General features: G+C 45.0%; 2 protein-coding genes across 3 annotated transcripts in view; one reads left to right on the plus strand and one right to left on the minus strand.

The window, feature by feature from the left end:
- Window positions 1–18,922, minus strand: part of LOC135983199 (uncharacterized) — a 372,285-nt gene that overhangs the window by 279,621 nt on the left and 73,742 nt on the right. The window lies entirely within an intron of this gene.
- LOC135972201 (cytoplasmic dynein 1 heavy chain 1-like) overlaps window positions 1–18,922 on the plus strand; it is an 89,666-nt gene that overhangs the window by 14,655 nt on the left and 56,089 nt on the right. For both annotated transcript variants that reach the window (XM_065593599.1, XM_065593598.1), the window contains exons 5-17: window positions 825–1,011; window positions 1,214–1,485; window positions 1,588–1,815; window positions 2,912–3,988; window positions 4,655–4,834; window positions 5,531–5,680; window positions 14,920–15,066; window positions 15,255–15,395; window positions 15,610–15,786; window positions 16,028–16,138; window positions 16,241–16,360; window positions 16,694–16,933; window positions 18,201–18,356. In XM_065593599.1, the coding sequence (XP_065449671.1) occupies window positions 825–1,011; window positions 1,214–1,485; window positions 1,588–1,815; window positions 2,912–3,988; window positions 4,655–4,834; window positions 5,531–5,680; window positions 14,920–15,066; window positions 15,255–15,395; window positions 15,610–15,786; window positions 16,028–16,138; window positions 16,241–16,360; window positions 16,694–16,933; window positions 18,201–18,356 (3,186 nt within the window). The remainder of the gene's footprint in view (window positions 1–824; window positions 1,012–1,213; window positions 1,486–1,587; window positions 1,816–2,911; window positions 3,989–4,654; window positions 4,835–5,530; window positions 5,681–14,919; window positions 15,067–15,254; window positions 15,396–15,609; window positions 15,787–16,027; window positions 16,139–16,240; window positions 16,361–16,693; window positions 16,934–18,200; window positions 18,357–18,922) is intronic.

Consider the following 18,922-nt stretch of genomic DNA (forward strand, 5'->3'; position numbering starts at 1 on the left):
ATTTGTAGCTGGATGCTATAATTGAGACAGACATAAGCAACGCTGGCTGCTCTACCCTTAAGGTATAAGTTTGCAATACATTAAGATTTCATAGGATGCATGCACACCACTTGGTGCAACACATACAGGCATAACCTAAATAAGGATGAAATAGTGGCTATTTACTTTCTCATGGCCAAATTGTCACTGTTCCTGCATGGATATACTGAGGCAAAGAATGAGGCCACAGCTTCCTTCTTTCATTTTATTGCCAGCTCCTGCAGTTATTGGATTCTGGGACTGATATAGTACACCCAGCAGGTTCCCCAAAGAGCATGGCTTATGTTGGGGCTTTGGTCAGTGTCCTTCTGCATAACTCATGGTGACTAAAACCAAATGAAGATAAGGTACCAACTACACTTGTGTTGTTTTGTTTTAAAGCAACCACAACTCCTATGTCTAAATGAGTTCAGTCTACCCCAAGTAGATACGGGATCCCTTCCACTTGGCAACAGCAACAACAGCTTTGCACCTTCTCCAGTGTACCTCCAGAAGCCTAAAGAAATACGTTTGCTCACCTGTGAAAACACTTTAATTTGGCTCTTTTTATCCTAGGAACATTTTGTAACTTATACCTTTTGTGTACAGCTGCTGCATGCAATGTCCACTATTACAGTTGTTGGTGAATGGCTTGCAGTGGGCTAGTGTAGACTAGATCTTTCCATTTTGGCATGTTGAACTATTGAAGTTGTGTGGAGGCAGTTTTTTTTAATAGAAGTGCAAAACAATTAACAGTTACACAACAAAAGCATGTCACTTTCTTCAACATTTCACTTGCGTTTAAGGTGACCAAACTGGATCGAGATCCTGCGTCAGGCACGGCTTTACAGGAAATTAGTTTCTGGCTGAACTTGGAACGTGCTCTGTACCGCATTCAGGAGAAGCGTGAAAGCCCAGAAGTCCTCCTGACGCTAGATATCTTGAAACATGGCAAACGTTTTCATGCTACTGTCAGCTTTGACACGAACACAGGTAAGAAACTGCAATGTGCTGTAGATTAATGAGCACTTTCTGTAGAAGTTTAGCTCTTGTGATATAGTTACACTAGTTAAATGTCAACATTGCAATCAAAAAGCTTCACCTTGTATGAAGTGAAAACTATTGTCTTTCAACTGGCCAGATGGAATTGACACAATGAAGTCAATTAAATTTAACTCTCTTGTATTGTCTTTAGGTCTAAAACAGGCACTGGAAACTGTAAATGACTACAATCCACTGATGAAAGACTTTCCTTTGAATGACTTGTTGTCTGCTACTGAACTGGACAAAATAAGACAGGCACTTGTGGCAATATTCACCCATCTGAGAAAAATCAGAAATACAAAGTACCCCATTCAAAGGGCACTGCGTCTAGTGGAAGCCATTTCAAGAGACCTGAGTTCTCAGCTACTTAAAGTATTGGGAACCAGAAAACTGATGCATGTTGCCTATGAAGAGTTTGAAAAGGTACGTCTAGGGTGTCAAAGGCGGTAATAGCGAATGTAACACACTGAATGCAGATATGAGAGCATGTCGTTTGAGAGTCAAACAAGTTTCTTAAACTTTCAGGTTATGGTTGCATGTTTTGAAGTCTTCCATACTTGGGATGATGAATATGAGAAACTACAAGTGTTGCTGAGAGACATTGTGAAGAGAAAGAGAGAAGAGAATCTGAAGATGGTGTGGCGTATCAATCCTGCTCACAGGAAACTGCAGGCTCGTCTTGATCAAATGAGGAAGTTCAGGCGCCAGCATGAGCAGCTGAGAGCAGTTATTGTGAGAGTCTTAAGACCTCAGGTAGAGTTCCACTCCTTCCTAATTAGGGTAACTGCCTATACATCTGGTAAAGATATAGCAGTTTCCCATCTCTTTTTATGAAAGTCTACATGCAGACACAAGCCAGTTACATTAGTCACTCACAAAAGCAAAATTACTTGTGTTCCCCTGCAAACAGCTGACTAAAGGAACCACAGGTGCAAAACATAACCATTAGGATTTGGGTAGAACTCTTCGAAGCATTCGAAATCCACCATGGAAAGGAATATACAATCACTCGCATAGCTGCGAGCTCCTCTGCTGAACCTGTAGCAAGTTAAACAGTTATTTCAAAGTTTTGATATGTGTGACATAGTGGTAAAGACCCATTTTCAGCTACATTAGAAATGTACCAATACCAATTCAGTCTGTAACTTGTCACTTTTGTATTCATGCAAACAGCAATGCTTTTTTCTGTATAATCTCTCTTCAAATGGAAAAAGAATCTAGGGATTTATTTTCAGGCCTTGAAGGCATGTTTTTAAATAATCTTTAGTTTTCCAAAAGGAGCAGTCCTCTTAAATTATTCAGTGTTTATACCCTGACAGTAGTGAAAGATAGTTAATCATTTTCATTTTGCTTGCAGACATTAATGAGAAGAATGGTATTACATTCTTCCACGTTTTGCTAGTAATAAGGCTAAAGTGTACATACACTAATATATGTCCTACTTAACTCCATGAATAAAAGCACACTAATGCTGGCTTGTTTTTCCTTGTGATGGAAAAAATGGATACTGCATACAATAACTTGCTTTAAGTTTGGATCGCTTGATTTTTGAATATGGCAAATAACGACATCACAAGTTTAAAGTGGAGAATCTCATTATTGCTAAACATTGTGCCGCATAAGGTATACTCTCCTCATCTCATTTGCAGACTAATACCCTACCAAAACCAAATTAGCACTGTTAGGTTCCAAAAGATTTAGTCAACTGTAAGTACAGTGCAAAAAATTAATTGCATGTGTCTTTTTAGTGTGTACATAAAATGCATAACTCTCAAAATGTGTGTGACACGAAGAAACCTTTAGATCAGTAAGTCTTGGAGAGTTAACTAAACTATGTGACTTTATGCAGGTCACTGCTGTTGCCCAGCAGAATCAAGGAGATGTACCTGAACCCCAGGATATGAAGGCAGCAGAAGTCCTTTTTGATTCTGCAGATGCTAATGCTATTAAAGAAGTAAATCTTGCTTATGAGAATGTTAAAGAAGTAGATGGCTTAGATGTTTCTAAAGAAGGTACAGAAGCCTGGGAGGCAGCAATGAAACGGTATGATGAAAGAATTGATAGGGTTGAAACAAGAATAACTGCTAGTCTACGAGACCAGCTTGGCACAGCAAAGAATGCTAATGAAATGTTCAGGATCTTCTCCAGATTCAATGCTTTGTTTGTCAGACCTCACATTCGGGGTGCTATTCGTGAATATCAAACACAATTGATCCAGCGTGTAAAAGATGATATCGAGTCTCTTCATGACAAATTCAAGGTACAATACCCACAAAGTCAGGCTTGCAAAATGAGTCATGTTCGTGACTTGCCTCCCGTGTCTGGGTCTATAATCTGGGCCAAACAGATTGATCGACAGCTCACAGCCTACATGAAGCGTGTTGAAGATGTGCTTGGCAAAGGTTGGGAGAACCATGTTGAAGGTCAGAAGCTGAAGCAGGATGGGGACAGCTTCCGTATGAAGCTCAACACTCAAGAAATATTTGATGACTGGGCAAAGAAGGTTCAGCAGCGCAACCTTGGTGTGTGTGGCCGTATCTTCACTATTGAAAACACTCGTGTTAGAGGCCGAACTGGAAATGTCCTCAAACTAAAAGTCAACTTTCTCCCAGAAATAATTACACTCTCAAAAGAAGTCCGCAACCTTAAGTGGTTTGGATTTCGTGTTCCACTTGCAATTGTCAACAAAGCTCACCAAGCAAACCAGCTCTATCCTTTTGCTATTTCTCTGATTGAAAGTGTCCGTACGTATGAACGTACTTGTGAGAAGGTGGAAGAGCGTAACACTATTTCTCTGCTGATAGCCGGTCTAAAGAAGGAAGTGCAGGCTTTGATTGGAGAAGGTATTGCCCTGGTGTGGGAGTCATACAAACTTGACCCCTATGTACAACGCCTAGCAGAGACTGTCTTCAGCTTCCAAGAAAAGGTTTGTTCTACTGATTATGTTCTTTTTTCTAAGTGAGACTCTGCACATATCAGTGGCAGTTGAGTTTATTAGCAACAAAATCATTTAGTTTTGGATTGGATGCTATTCAGGACACAGCTGTCTTTCTCTTGGAAAATAATCTGTGTGAGATCTAAGCAATAGTTGCATAATGTCTTATAGTATTGAAGAAGTCACTGAACAGAGAAACCATTGACAAGATGTATGCTCTCAGATTATTACCTGGTAATGTGGCAAATGTTCTTTTTCAGGGATGGTAGAGAAACCATATCTTATTAAAAAAAATGCTAATTTAGTAAAGTAGCTACTGAAACCTTTTAGTTAGTGATTATAACATGAACACACTTTGTATTAATGCTTTATATTCTAGTATAGCATCAATTACTGAGAAACATGCATGCAGGTTTTTAAAAAGTATCTCCCTTTTAGATTAAGGGAATTAGCCAAATTTTTGTGCTAACTTAGTCTAATTCTGACATCTCCATTATCAGGCAAGTTCCCAGAGACTTCAGTGAATGAAAATAGAGTAATGACTTGCCCCCTCACAAGAATGGAGGTAGCTCTGTTTGTGAGAGAGGGATGTTTTATCACTTTCACCAACATGGCAGATTGATATCAGCCAAGTACTAACATTAAATTTTCCCTTAGGTGGATGATCTGCTCATTATTGAAGAAAAAATAGACCTGGAAGTTCGATCCTTGGAAACCTGCATGTATGATCATAAGACTTTTTCAGAAATCTTGAACAGAGTTCAAAAAGCTGTGGATGACTTGAATCTTCATTCATATTCCAATTTGCCGATCTGGGTCAATAAGTTGGATATGGAGGTAGGTCTTTCACTCAAAGTGAACAGCCTTCAAAGGTGTTAAGTGGCAAAGTAATTTGTCACTAACAGCGTGGTCTACCACTCGCAAGTGACATAGAGTAAGAATTTCCAATCTATTTGCCACTTCCTGAATATCTCTACCAAATGCCATTTAGGACATTTGGCAGGCTCTTAGGCAGACAGATAAGAGTGCTTAGCTACCGATGACTGGAATTAATGGATTCCAGGGAAGACTTGCTAGCTCTTCAGCTGACAGGATAATAGCTAAAGGCTTAATGGATGGTTGAATATGGCAGGGTAGGGAACAGGTTGCCCAGTGTGGGTGAACATCAGCACCTTAATACAGACAATACTAATCATAATGCTAAGGTGCAGTCCCTTACTTAGGACAACATGGCAGTAAATCTGACATTTAGGTCCCCTCCTAAAACATAGATTTTAAATACTCTAAACAGTAGTCTAACATGTTGACATAAACTTCCTTTGCTTTAAAGGTGTTTGTTTATTTAAAGAAAAAACCCCACTCCTGTTCTAAGGTGTAAGGCTGAATTTCCATCCTTTTAAGAGTCCTGCTGTATCTGAAAGTTTCAGGGATTTCTTGACAATGGGGGACTCATATGGAGAGAACACACGATATAAGTGTCTTTCTGCCAGATTTCTTTGTATTTGTTTTCAATATGGCTTCTTCCTCCCTTAGATTGAACGAATACTAGGAGTTCGTCTACAGGCTGGGCTGAGAGCTTGGACCCAAGTTCTTCTTGGACAAGCTGATGATAAAGCAGAAGTTGACATGGATACAGATGTGCCTCAAGTCAGTCACAAGCCTGGTGGGGAGCCAAAGATCAAAGTAAGTTACATTTGACTGTTACTCATTATGCTTTTTGTTAAAATAAGACAATACAGAATCTTGAGTAGAAATAAAATACTCTTGTGGTACATATTGCTATATAATGTAAGTTCTTCAAGTTATGGTCCTGATTTGTATTCCACTGGGGGTTATATGCACACGCCATGCGTGAGAAGCTGGAGCTTTTGAAAGTAGTAGCATCTCTTGGTCCACACATACGCCCTTGCTTCGCTGAAGTCAAGGGAACCTTTGGTACTGAGGCAGTCCCCCTTTCTGGCTCCAGTTCCAACTGCAGATCATGTACCACGGGCACCATGGAGACTTGAGTCCTCCCCTGAGCCTCTTGAACTCTTTTCCTTGGGGGAGGTGAGGTCTCCATGTCTTCAAGTGCTGTCTTCCTCTGGGGGGTACGCTCTCCTACATTAGACTTTCCTCCTTCAGGACATGTTCCCGCCCATTCCCCTATGGCTCCTGTGGATCCACCAGTTCTGAGGGCACCGCCATTCGAACTGGACTTTGATTTTTTGTTATTGGAGGACTTGGATGGAGTGTAGGATCTGCCCCTTCCATAACCAGTATGACTACCCTAAGGTTCCGCAGACTCATTGGCAGTACCCTCCCTTTCCCCAGCAACGGAACCATTGGTACCCTGCTCTTTGGGGCCCTCCACAGTAACGGATCTACCTGGTTGGCCGTACTGGGTATTGTGGCCTCGGTATCTGCCTTTGGAACCTTCCCACTCCACTCGAGAGGCGTTCCCTACCTCACCTCTTTGACCGTCATCGAGTAGGCATTCTGAACCAATATTGGCAGGTGCTCCTCTTAGTCCAACTCTGATAGTACCGCTGGAACCAGAGCAGTTCCCTTCATCTCCACATGCTATAGTGTCTTTGTCTCCCTCCTCGCCCCTGGATGATTACTGTCAGTTCCAAGAACTGTTACATAGGGTGGCTAATACCCTCCACATTCCACTGTACAGAACAAACAGCACCAGCTGTCTGATATCTTACACACCTTGATACTTGCCAGAATGGCTCTACCAATCAGTGATACTGTTTTTCAATTGGCCTGGACTGTCTGGCACACTCCAGCCACTTACACACCTACCCCCCAAGGGGCGGAGAAGAGGTATTGTGTACCTGCAAAGGGGTCTGATTTTTCTCATCCCGCCCATCCAATTTCCTCATCATACAGGCAGTGACAGAGCGGGCCCGGCAGCAATGCTGACTCATAGACTCATAGACTTTAAGGTCAGAAGGGACCATTATGATCATCTGGTCTGACCCCCTGCATGCTGCAGGCCACAAAACCCTTCTCTGGACTCTGCTGTTGAAGTCCCCAATCCTGTGTTTTAGTGACTTCAATCGGCAGAGACCCTCCTGCTAGTGATCCCTGCCCCATGCTGCGGAGGAAGGCGAAAAACCTCCAGAGGCTCAGCCAATCTACCCTGGAGGAAAATTCCTTCCCAACCCCAAATATGGCAATCAGTAAGACCCCAAGCATGTAGGCAAGAGTCTCTAGCCTGACCCCTGTTGGCCATTATACTATTTACGTACCATTGCTTGGTTTTCCTTGGCTACTATGTTTTACCATTAAACCATTCCCTCCATAAACTTATCTAACTTAATCTTAAAACCAGACAGGTCCGTCGCCCCCACCGTTTCCCTCGGAAGGCCGTTCCAATATTTCACCCCTCTGACAGTCAGAAACCTTCGTCTAATTTCAGGCCTGAACTTCCCCACGGCCAGTTTATATCCATTCGTTCTCGTGTCCACATTAGTACTAAACTGGAATAATTCCTCTCCCTCCCTTGTATTTATCCCTCTGATATATTTAAAGATAGCAATCGTATCCCCCCTCAGCCTTCGCTTTGTCAGACTAAACAACCCAAGCTCCTCTAGTCTCTTTTCATACGACAGGTTTTCCATTCCTCTGATCATCCTAGTCGCCCTTCTCTGCACCCGTTCCAGTTTGAGTTCATCTTTTTTAAACATGGGAGACCAGAACTGCACACAGTACTCCAAATGAGGTCTCACCAGCGCCTTATACAACGGAAGCAGGACCTCTTTATCCCTACTAGATATACCTCGCCTAATGCATCCCAAGACCGCATTGGCTTTTTTCACCGCCACGTCACATTGTCGACTCATAGTCATCCTGCGGTCTACAAGGACCCCTAGGTCCTTCTCCTCTTCCGTTACTTCTAACCAATGCGTCCCCATCTTGTAACTAAAATTGTTATTAGTCATCCCCAAGTGCATCACCTTACACTTTTCACTATTAAATTTCATCCTATTTCTGATACTCCAATTCATAAGCTCATTCAAGTCTCCCTGCAGAATATCCCTATCCTCCTCCGAATTTGCAACGCCTCCCACCTTCGTATCATCTGCAAACTTTATCAGCCCACTCCTGCAATCGGTTCCGAGGTCAGTTATAAATAGATTAAATAAAATGGGTCCCAAAACCGAACCTTGAGGCACTCCACTAGTAACCTCCCTTCAACCTGACAGTTCACCCTTCAATACGACCCACTGCATTCTCCCCATTAACCAATTCCTTATCCACCTCTGGATTTTCATATCGATCCCCATGTTTTCCAGTTTAACCAATAATTCCTCATGGGGTACAGTATCAAACGCTTTACTGAAATCCAGGTATATTAGGTCCACCGCATTTCCCTTATCTAATAAGTCCGTTACTTTCTCGAAGAAGGAGATCAGATTCGTTTGGCACGATCTGCCCTTCGTAAATCCATGTTGTAATTTATCGCAATTGCCATTAACCTCAAGGTCCTCAACTAGTTTCTCTTTCAGGATTTTCTCCAGCACCTTGCACAAGACAGATGTTAAACTAACAGGCCTGTAGTTACCCGGATCACTTTTTTTCCCTTTCTTGAAAATAGGAACCACGTTAGCTATTCTCCAGTCTAACGGGACCACCCCCGAGTTTACAGATTCATTAAATATTATCGCTAATGGGCCTGCTATTTCCCAGGCCAATTCCTTCAATATTCTCGGATGAAGATCGTCCGGTCCTCCCGACTTAGTCCCATTAAGGCGTTCAAGTTTTGTTTCTACCTCGGATACGGTAATCCCCCATCATGTATGCCCCTCTGTAATGGTGCTAGTATCCCTAATACCTTCATTGGCCTCATTAAACACTGATGCAAAATATTCATTGAGATATTGCGCCATGCCTAGATTATCTTTAATCTCCTCTCCGGCTATAGTCTTCAGCGGTCCCACTTCTTCTTTCTTTGCTTTCTTCCTATTTATATGGCTGTAAAACGTTTTACTATTGCTTTTAATTCCCCTCGCTAGGTCCAACTCTACACGGCCTTTGGCCTTTCTCACTCTATCTCTACATTCTCTGACTTCACTAAGGTAAGTTTCCTTACTGATCCCTCCCCTCTTCCACTCTTTGTACGCTTTTTGTTTTTTCCTAATCGCCCCTTTGAGTCGGTCGCTCATCCAGCTCGGTCTAAATCTCTTGCTTAGTAATCTTTTTCCCTTTTTGGGGATACAGGCCTCTGACAGCTCATGCATCTTTAACTTAAAGTAATCCCAGGCTTCTTCTGCCTTTAGATCCATTAATACGTTTGCCCAATCCACTTCTCTTACCAGTCCCTTTAATTTGTTAAAATTGGCCTTTTTAAAATTATAAACCCTAGTCTTTGACTTAATTCTGTTACTCCTTCCATTTAGTTTAAACCGAATTAGCTCATGATCACTGGAGCCCAAGTTGTCCCCTACTACCACTTCCTCAACGAGGTCCTCACTACTTACCAGAATCAAATCTAAAATGGCCTCCCCCCTCGTTGGTTCAGATACCACCTGGTGAAGGAATTGATCAGCAAGCACATCTAGGAACATCTGAGCCCTATTATTGCTACTAGCGTTTGTTCCCCAATCTATATCCGGGAAGTTAAAGTCCCCCATAATTACACAGTTTCTAATAGTATTTACTTCCCTAAATACATTAAATAGTTCCTTATCCATATCCTGGGTCGATCCCGGCGGTCTATAGCACACCCCAAGCACTATCCCCGGAGAGGCTCTAGTAGTCCTTTTACCCAGTGTGAGTATCGCCCAGACGGACTCCGTGTTATCTATTCCATCCACTATTATTTCTTTACAGCTTATTTCACTATTGACATACAATGCCACCCCCCCACCTTTACCTTTGTCCCGGTCTTTCCTAAACAGTGCATACCCCTCCATACCTGTGTTCCAGTCGTGACTGCCATTCCACCACGTTTCAGTTATTCCTACGATATCTGGTTTCAATTCTCGGACCAAGAGCTCCAATTCCTCCATTTTATTACCTAGGCTTCTCGCATTGGTGTATAAACACCCTAATGTATGTTGTTTAGCCTGTCTCCCATTAGTAGCACTATATGTTGCGGGCCTCTTTGTGTCCGTCCCCCCTGTCCTTCCTATGTCCAATCTCATCTCCCCGGCTATGTCTCCTCTTATTTCACTCAGCTTTTCAATACTGGAATCTGGCGTGGAGATTAACTGTGCATCTCCCAACCGTCTCCCCAAACTTCCTAGTTTAAAGCTCTTTTGATAAGATGAGCCAGTCTCCCTCCCAGAAGTCTATTTCCTTCCCTACTCAGGTGAAGCCCATCCCGCGAGAACAGGTGTCTGTCCCCGAAAGCCTCCCAGTGGCCACACATCCCAAAGCCCTCCTTATAGCACCACTCCCTTAGCCAACTATTTATTCTTACAATCCTATCAGCCCTTTGCTGCCCTTCCCTCGGAACAGGCAGAATCCCACTAAAGATAATCTGAGCTTCTATCTCCTTGAGCGTCTTCCCCAGCCTGGCATAATCTCCCTTGATTCTCTCTAACGAGAACCTAGCCGTGTCATTCGTTCCTACATGAAGGATTATCAAGGGGTTCTTACCTGCTCCTTTTAGGATCCTTTTCAACCGCAGGTCCACATCGCATATCTTTGCGCCCGGTAGACAGCACACCCTTCTGTTCTCCGGGTCTGCCCTGGTCACAGGCCTGTCCAATCTCCTCAGTAAAGAGTCTCCAATTACATACACCTGCCGTCGCCTGGCAACAGTGCGATCTAGTAATCTAGTCTCTGATCCCTCTAGTCCTGACCTGTGTCTGTTCCTATCTTCCCTTATGCTCCCCCTTATGCCTTCCTGAATCCTCCGGGGGCCCAGAATTGGTGCTGTCTCCATCAACTCCTCCCCTCTCTCTCTCGGACTAGCTGCTCTTCTCTTCTTCCTCACCCTCCCACCTTCAGTCACCACCTGCTGCCCCTCCACCTCGTTATCCAAACACCCAAACCTATTCCTGAGTTCTATTCCCCCCTCACTGGCCCTTCTTTTCCTTGGCCTGCTTCTCACAGTCACATGCTTCCACTTCCCTTGTTCTCCCCCTTCCATTCCCCTCTCGCTGTCGTCTACTATTGCCTCCTCCTGCACCCTAGAGCATTCCCCTTCAGCTCCGCCTTGCCTATCCTCCATCAGCTGCTCAAACCCCCGTCTAAACTCCACCAGGGTCTCTACCTGCATCTCCAGCCCCTTAATCTTTTCCTCCAGTAACGCTATAAGGCGACACTTCATACACACATACCTTTGTTCCAGGTCGCCTGCTAGGACTATATACATACCACAGCTCCCACATGCCGCCATCTGCATTCTATCTGCTGCTGCTGCTTGGCTCATGGCTGCTGCAGTCTCTGCCCACAGCACCTGGGGAAACAGAGCACACACCACACCGCGCCCTCCTGCCTCCCCCTTTACCTCCCCCTGCAAACTCCCTCTCAAACTCCCCTGTTAGCCGCCCTGTTTGCTGCCTCCGGTGCCGCTGCTCGCAGCTGTGCCGCTGCCTGGCTGGGCGGCCGCTTTTATGGGTCCCCTACTCAGCTCCACCCCAGCAGATAATGAGGGCAAGCGACTGGACATCTTGTGTCAGAAGGTATTCTTTTCTGCCAGCCTCCAATTTCGCATTTCCAAGTACTTGGCTCTGTTCGCTAAATACAACTTCCTTACCTACGGCAAGTTGGTGGGACTTCGCAGACAAACTTCCCCAGCAGGATCAAACCTGCTTCCAGGCTATCCTACAGGAGGGGAAACTAGTTGAAGGACGACGCTCCGGGCCACGGTGGACGTGGCAGACGCTACTTCGCGCACTATGGCTTTGGGGATCGTTGTGTGGAGGGAGTCGTGGCTGCATTCGTCAGGTTTCCCAAGGGAAGTCCAGAACACCACTAGAAGACCTCCCTTTCGATGGGTCTCATCTCTTCAGTCAGAAGACAGATGATTCCCTCCATTCCATCCAAGGCTCCAGAGCCGCTCTGCAATCACTGGGTATCTACACACCAGCAACCAAGTGCAAGTCTTACTCGACCTAGAAGTGGACTCTCTCCTGCAAAGAAGAGTGATGGAACCTGTTCCTATGACCTATCAGGTTGCAGTGTTCTATTCCACCTATTTTCTAGCCCCCAAGAGGGGCATGTGGAGACTGATCTTAGAGCTCCATCATCTCAACTGCTTCATACGCAAGCCAAAGTTTCATATGGTCACCCTAGCAGCCATCGTTCCTGTGTTAGAAAGAGGCATGTATTTTACAGCTCTCAATATGCAGGATGCTTACTTCCACATGGATATCCATCCTACCCACAGACATTTCCTGAGATTCAAGGTTCTACCTTTTAGACTCATCACTGCTTCACAAGTCTTCACCAAAGTTTTCTCAGGAGCAGTGGACCACCTCCACCGCCGAGGGGTCTCTATATTCCCTTGACGATTTGATCGTGCTGCTAGGAGCCAAAGAGGAGGGTCGTTCCTTGACCTCCGTGCTGCTTACACTCCGCTCCTCCCTGGCAGTGAGTGTAAACATCAGAAAATCAATTGGATCCCACACAGTCCCTAGAATTCATTGGGGTCTGTATCAATGCAATATCAGCATGTCCCCACATCCCAGAGGACAGGTTCCAAGCCCTACAAGAGCTGATTTCCACTGCAATTTCCAGTCCTTCTCTTCTGGCCAGGACTTGCCTTTCTCTTCTTGGCTACATGGTGACTTGTACATACATTACTGCCTGAGCTTGTCTCCACTTTTGTTGCCTGCAGCTGTGGCTCCAGAGGACCTATTCTCCCATGAACTACATCATGGACTTTCTACTGACAGTTCCCCAAGAGCTTCTCTCCTCCCTCTAGTGGTGGACAGATCCAGGTCAGGTCTGAACCGGAATGCCATTCCTTCCATCCTCCAAGCATGACTATCACCACAGATGTGTTACTTGTCGGATGGGGTCCCACATGGGCGAGCACATGACTCAGGAGTCTTGGACTGCTCGGGAATCCTGGATGCCTATCAACATCCAAGAACTTTGAGCGGTGCGTAGAGCATGTTGTGCATTTCTCAGATTCGTTCATTCCTGTCATGTTCTCATCATGTCAAACAACACTATCACTGTTTACTAAATCAACAAACAAGGGGCCATGACGTCACAGACACTTAGTACGGAGGCAGTTAATCTTTGGGATTGGTGCATTGCTCAAAGATCCTGTTGTCAGCAGCATACCTTTTCGGAACTCAGAACATAATTGCGAACTCTCTCAGCAGGAAATTCATGACTGATCACAAATGGGAGCTCCACGACACCGTGGTCACCAACATTTTTAACCACTGTGGGATTCTGTCCGGGGACATCTTCGCCTCCCACACCAACAGCAAATGCACCCAATATTCCTCTGAGGGAGAGAGGGGCTCAGTGACCTTTCCCAAGGTAATGCCCTAGTCCTCTGCAAGTCAGACCAGATCAATAATGCATTTCCCCCCCTAGAGCTTCTGCCATGTGTCGTACACAAGATCAGATGCGAGAGAATGAAGTTCACTCTGATTGCCCCTCTGGCCTTGCAGTTCTGGGTTCCCTTCGTCCCCATATGTCAATGTATTCCCCCTGCTTCCACGGCCAGCTTTTCTGGAACTCCTCAAACGACATGGCTGCAGGACCCAGCATCCCAATCCAGAGACTCTTCACATCCGAGTTTGTTTTTTGGATGGGCATCTTCACTAGAGCAGGAACGTTCGTCAGCAGTACAAGACAACTTCTTGAAGAGCAGAGAAGAGTCCACAAGGCAGTCCTATAGGGCCAAGTGGAAGTGTTTCACCTCATGGACCCAACAGAGGGATCTTGCTCCTGAAGATGTGGACGTCCCTGTTCTTTTGGACTATCTTCTCTCCCTGAAGACATCCGGCCTCATTCTCAACTCCATCAAGGTGCATATAACCATTATCAGTGCCTTTCACCCTCCTGTGGAGGGGCACTCTCTTTACTCACCCTTGACTACCAGGTTTTGGAAGGACCTCCGATGGACTTATCTTCCCCTTCAATCCATTGCTCCCCCAATGGGACCTCAACCTTCTCCTCACGGTGTTGACAAAATTTCCCTTTGAACCTCTGGCCACCTCCTCCCTGTCTCTCCTCTCCATGAAGGTCACTTTCCTGGTAGCTATTACTTCTGGGTTGGAGAACTGGGCGTCATGGTGATGGACCCCTCCCCTTTACCATGTTCTGTAAGGACAGTGTTTCCCTGTGCTTGCACCCCAAGTTTCTGCCAAAGGTTGTATCCCATTTTCATCTCAAGCAATCCATACACTTACCTGCTTTCTTTCTGAAACCTCACGCCTCAGTGGAGGAACGGCGCCGTCACTCCCTCGATGTCTGCTGGGCCCTGGCTTTCTACCTTCAGAGGATGAGATGATTCATGAAGTCCCCTAGACATTTTATCGCTATAGCAGGAAGGATTAAAGGGCAAGTGATTTCCATTCAGCGGATTTCTAAGTGGGTTTTGGGGTGCATTACACTATCAGTTATCGGGACTGTCCCCATGCCTTGGGGTACAAGCCCACTCCCAAGAGTGCAAGCATAGACTACAACTGTGCTTCACAATGTACCAGTTACAGACATATGTAGGGCGGTCACGTGGAGTTCGGTACGTACTCTCTTCCCATTATGCCTTGGTGCAAGACTCTGCGATGGATACCTCGCTTGGTGCGGCTGTGCTCCATTCCACGGTTTCATCATCTTCCTCGCACCCTGCTTGTTGTTAACCCTCAGTGGTATACAATAGGGACCATCACTCAAAGAAGAAGAGGTGGCAGGCTTTGTCTAAAATGTATTTTGAGTTGTGTATCTTTAGCTGGCGCAGCAAGCTCTTATTTAGCAAAATTGAAACTGAATGTGGTGTCTTTCTATGCCTGTAGAATGTTGTACATGAACTGAGGATAACCAACCAGGTGATCTATTTGAATCCACCAATTGAAGAATGCAGATATAAGCTCTATCAAGAAATGTTTTCCTGGAAAATGGTAATACTATCACTACCCAGAATTCAAAGTCAAAGATACCAGGTAAACATGAGAAATTTATTTATAAATCTAATAAAATGGCTGTAACTAGAACTGTTGCATTGCAGATGTACAGTATACAGATAATGTAATCTTTAATGGTTATGAAGGCCAGTTTTCATTTTCAAAAATTGCTCCATGTATTCTGAACTTGGTATATGCAACTTGTATTTAATTGTGGGTCTTGTCAGGTGGGAGTACACTATGAGTTGTCTGAGGAAGAGAAGTTCTATCGGAATGCCTTAACACGGATGCCTGATGGTCCTGTAGCACTGGAGGAGTCTTATTCGGCTGTTATGGGCATTGTGACAGAGGTTGAACAGTATGTTAAGGTAGGATATGAGTTCTGATTTTCAGTTTGAAATTGTAGAATAACGCATTTGGTGGGCGTTACCTTTGATTAAAGATATAGAAGAGCTCTTCTAAATCCAACAATGTTACCTGTTTACTGTAATCCCCATTAATTCAGTTACATAAATAAGGAAAGTATCTACATTCTGAAAATTCACTGTCACATGGAGGTTTTTTAAATGTATTTATTAATAGGTATGGCTGCAGTACCAGTGCTTATGGGATATGCAAGCTGAAAACGTATATAACCGTCTTGGAGAAGATTTAAATAAGTGGCAAGCCCTTTTAGTTCAGATAAGGAAGGCTAGAGGAACCTTTGACAATGCAGAAACCAGGAAGGAATTTGGACCTGTTATCATAGACTATGGGAAGGTAAGAACCTGAAACTTTCATGCATCTTGTAAAAGTAACCTGTGGAAATAAAGGTTTCAGAGTAGCAGCCGTGTTAGTCTGTATCCGCAAAAAGAACAGGAGTACTTGTGGCACGTTAATCTCTAAAGTGCCACAAGTACTCCTGTTCTTTTTGTGGAAATAAACTTCAGAATGGGCTTATAGAGGTTAAAATGAGACTTCATAACTAATAGTAATACTCAGTAAACTTTCTTGATTGTAGGTACAATTTAAGGTGAACCTGAAATATGACTCTTGCCATAAGGAAGTACTCAGTAAATTTGGCCAAATGCTAGGTCAGAACATGACCGAGTTCCACTCTCAAATTTCTAAGGTAAGAATAGTCCAAACAATGATTCCTTATTACAAAATCAACTTACCACATCCACCTTTAAAATACTGTTGGTTTTTTTGTTTCCTCTCCTCCCCCTAACAGTCCCGTCAAGAGTTGGAGCAGCATTTAGTGGACACTGCTAGCACATCAGATGCAGTGACATTCAGCACATATGTACAATCCCTGAAACGTAAAATCAAGCAGTTTGAGAAACAAGTTGAGGTAAGTTGTCACTTTTTCTTACTAACCTCTTGTTTCTGGAAATCCTTAAAAGCTTTTTTACAGCAAGGGGACAATTGATCATGACCAGTCTAAGCCGCCTAAGAGAAACCCTGCCTCTAATTTCCTGTCCTAGTAACTCTTCTAGATAAACACTTTCAAAGCAAGATTCTATAGTGAGCCTTATTGAATTACTTCATACTTCTGAGGGTTCTTTAGGCTGATCTATTGCTGATTTCTCTTTTAAACTTCTGGCTATCTGAATTTCTAATTGAACTTCTAGCTAACAGAGAAATTAAAGTAGTTTACCTCTAACAATGTTTGTGTGGACTGTAGCTTTACCGCAATGGTCAGCGCTTGCTAGAGAAACAGAGGTTCCAGTTCCCTTCCTCCTGGTTATACGTTGACAACATTGAAGGAGAGTGGGGTGCTTTCAATGACATAATGCGTCGCAAGGATTCTGCCATTCAACAACAAGTAGAAAATTTGCAAATGAAGATCGTTCAAGAGGATCGAGCAGTGGAGAGCCGTACAACTGACCTGCTGATTGACTGGGAGAAAACTAAGCCTGTGACAGTGAGTTTTTTCGTGTCTCTTTGCTGAACTACTATAGAAAGTTAGCATTCTGTAACAAAGAGGTTGTTCAGTAAATCCTGAAATAGACTGGGGTGGGGGGGCATAGTTGTTACCTTTACAGATTTTTATGCAGAAATGTGAATCCTCTCTAGGGGGTTTCCTAGTGACTTGGCAGAAAGTGTACCTTGTCTTTTGCTCTTGGTTTAAAACTCCAACACTTTCCCTGACGTAACTTGCATTTTAAAACAGAAACACCTCTATTGTAACTTGATTTTTACAAATTTAACTAGCAATAAGGAGTGTGCACTCTATAGAGCAGTTGGTGAGAGGAAGAATCTTGCTGAGCCTGTGTCTTAAAATAAATGTTACTAGCTAGCGTCTGCTAAAAAATCTTTTCTGTCAAGATGATTCTTTAGACATGTACCCAGGCAAGGGATCAGTAACTCATATACCCAGAGTTAAAGGTCTGCCGGGGAAACTGAAAATTCCTTAAAGCAGAAGAGATGGCATGGTGTCTGATGCTAATCAGAAGTAGTTTCTGTACAGATTTTAAGTGCTAAACCAGGGGTCTCAAACTCACGGGCCATCTGCGGCCCGCGATCCTCCCCAATGTGGCCCGCAGGACTCCAGCAGTTTTGGGGCTGGTCTCTCCCTTGGCCCCACCTGCCGCCCATAGGCGATTTACAATGGCCCGGGGCCCCGGCAGTGCAGCAGAGTTGAGCGGCATCTGCCTGCTTGCTCCACGTGTCTGCCAGGCCCCCTTTGCGACCCCAGGGCGGGGTGGGGCTTTGCCTCTGCACGCTGCCCCCACCCTGAGCGCCCCTGTGGCCAATGGGGAGCTACGGGGGTGGTGCCTGGGGGAAGCAGCGCGCGGAGACCCCCAGGTAAGCGCCATACCCCTTGGCCCCCTTCCCATATACCCCCTCCTGCCCCCAAACTCCCTCCCAGAACCTGCACCCCCACCCCCTTCCCACCTCCAATTCCCTCCCAGAACCTGCACCCCTCCTCCCTCCCAGAGCCTGCACCCCCATCCCCTCTTTCTCCACCCCCTCCCCCACCCAAACTCCCTCCCAGATCCTTAGGCAGTTGGGGGTAGAGTTTTTTTGGGGAGGGGGGTTGGGTTCTGGGCAGCATGAGTGACATTATTGACCCGCTGGGAGGATTTAAGGACTGGCCCTGGCCCTAAGGTAAAGTGAGTTTGAGACCCCTATGTAAACCCTTACTCTTAACATCTGTGCCATGTTGTCCTTCATATGGTTCTTTCTAGGGAAACTTGCGTCCAGAGGAGGCTCTTCAAGCACTTACCGCTTTCGAAGGGAAATTTGGTAGGTTGAAAGATGATCGTGAGAAATGTGCAAAGGCCAAAGAAGCTCTTGAGCTAACAGATACAGGACTACTCAGTGGCAGTGAAGAACGTGTGCAGGTACAAACTGTTTTTTAAAAATCCATGAATTTGGTGTTTGCAAATGGTTCTGGACAGATGACTTCTTGTAGGCAGAAGTCCTTCAATTCATTCATAGAGGAGGGATAGCAGTCAATGGTTCTCCCTTCATGCTGCCCTATCACTGTGCCCTATCCTTAACTGGGATGGTCCAGCCTTAGGGGTGAGTAACTCAGTCTCAATACCCATTCAGCCCTTGGGTTTTCCACTGAGACAGCAACCACAGACACTTGAGGGCAGCTTTATAAGATGTAGAAATCTGGCCATTAAACTAACTAGAGATGAGACTAAGGGCTTATCTACGTGACAAGTAGCTTCAAAGTCAGCGGTTCTCAAACTTCAGCGATGCAAGGACCCCCATTTTGATGGGGGGGGGAGGAATTCAGGGACCCCACCGCTCAGCCCCAGGCCCTGCCCCCACTCCACCCCTGCCCCCTCCATTCCCCCACCCTCTGTCACTCACTCTCCCCCACCCTCACTCACTTTCACCAGGCTGGGGCAGAGGGTTGGGGTGCAGGAAGGGGTGCGGGCTCTGGGAGGGAGTTTGG

This window comes from Chrysemys picta, chromosome 4 (genome assembly GCF_011386835.1).
Source record: "Chrysemys picta bellii isolate R12L10 chromosome 4, ASM1138683v2, whole genome shotgun sequence".
In the NCBI taxonomy this organism is placed as follows: domain Eukaryota; kingdom Metazoa; phylum Chordata; order Testudines; family Emydidae; genus Chrysemys; species Chrysemys picta.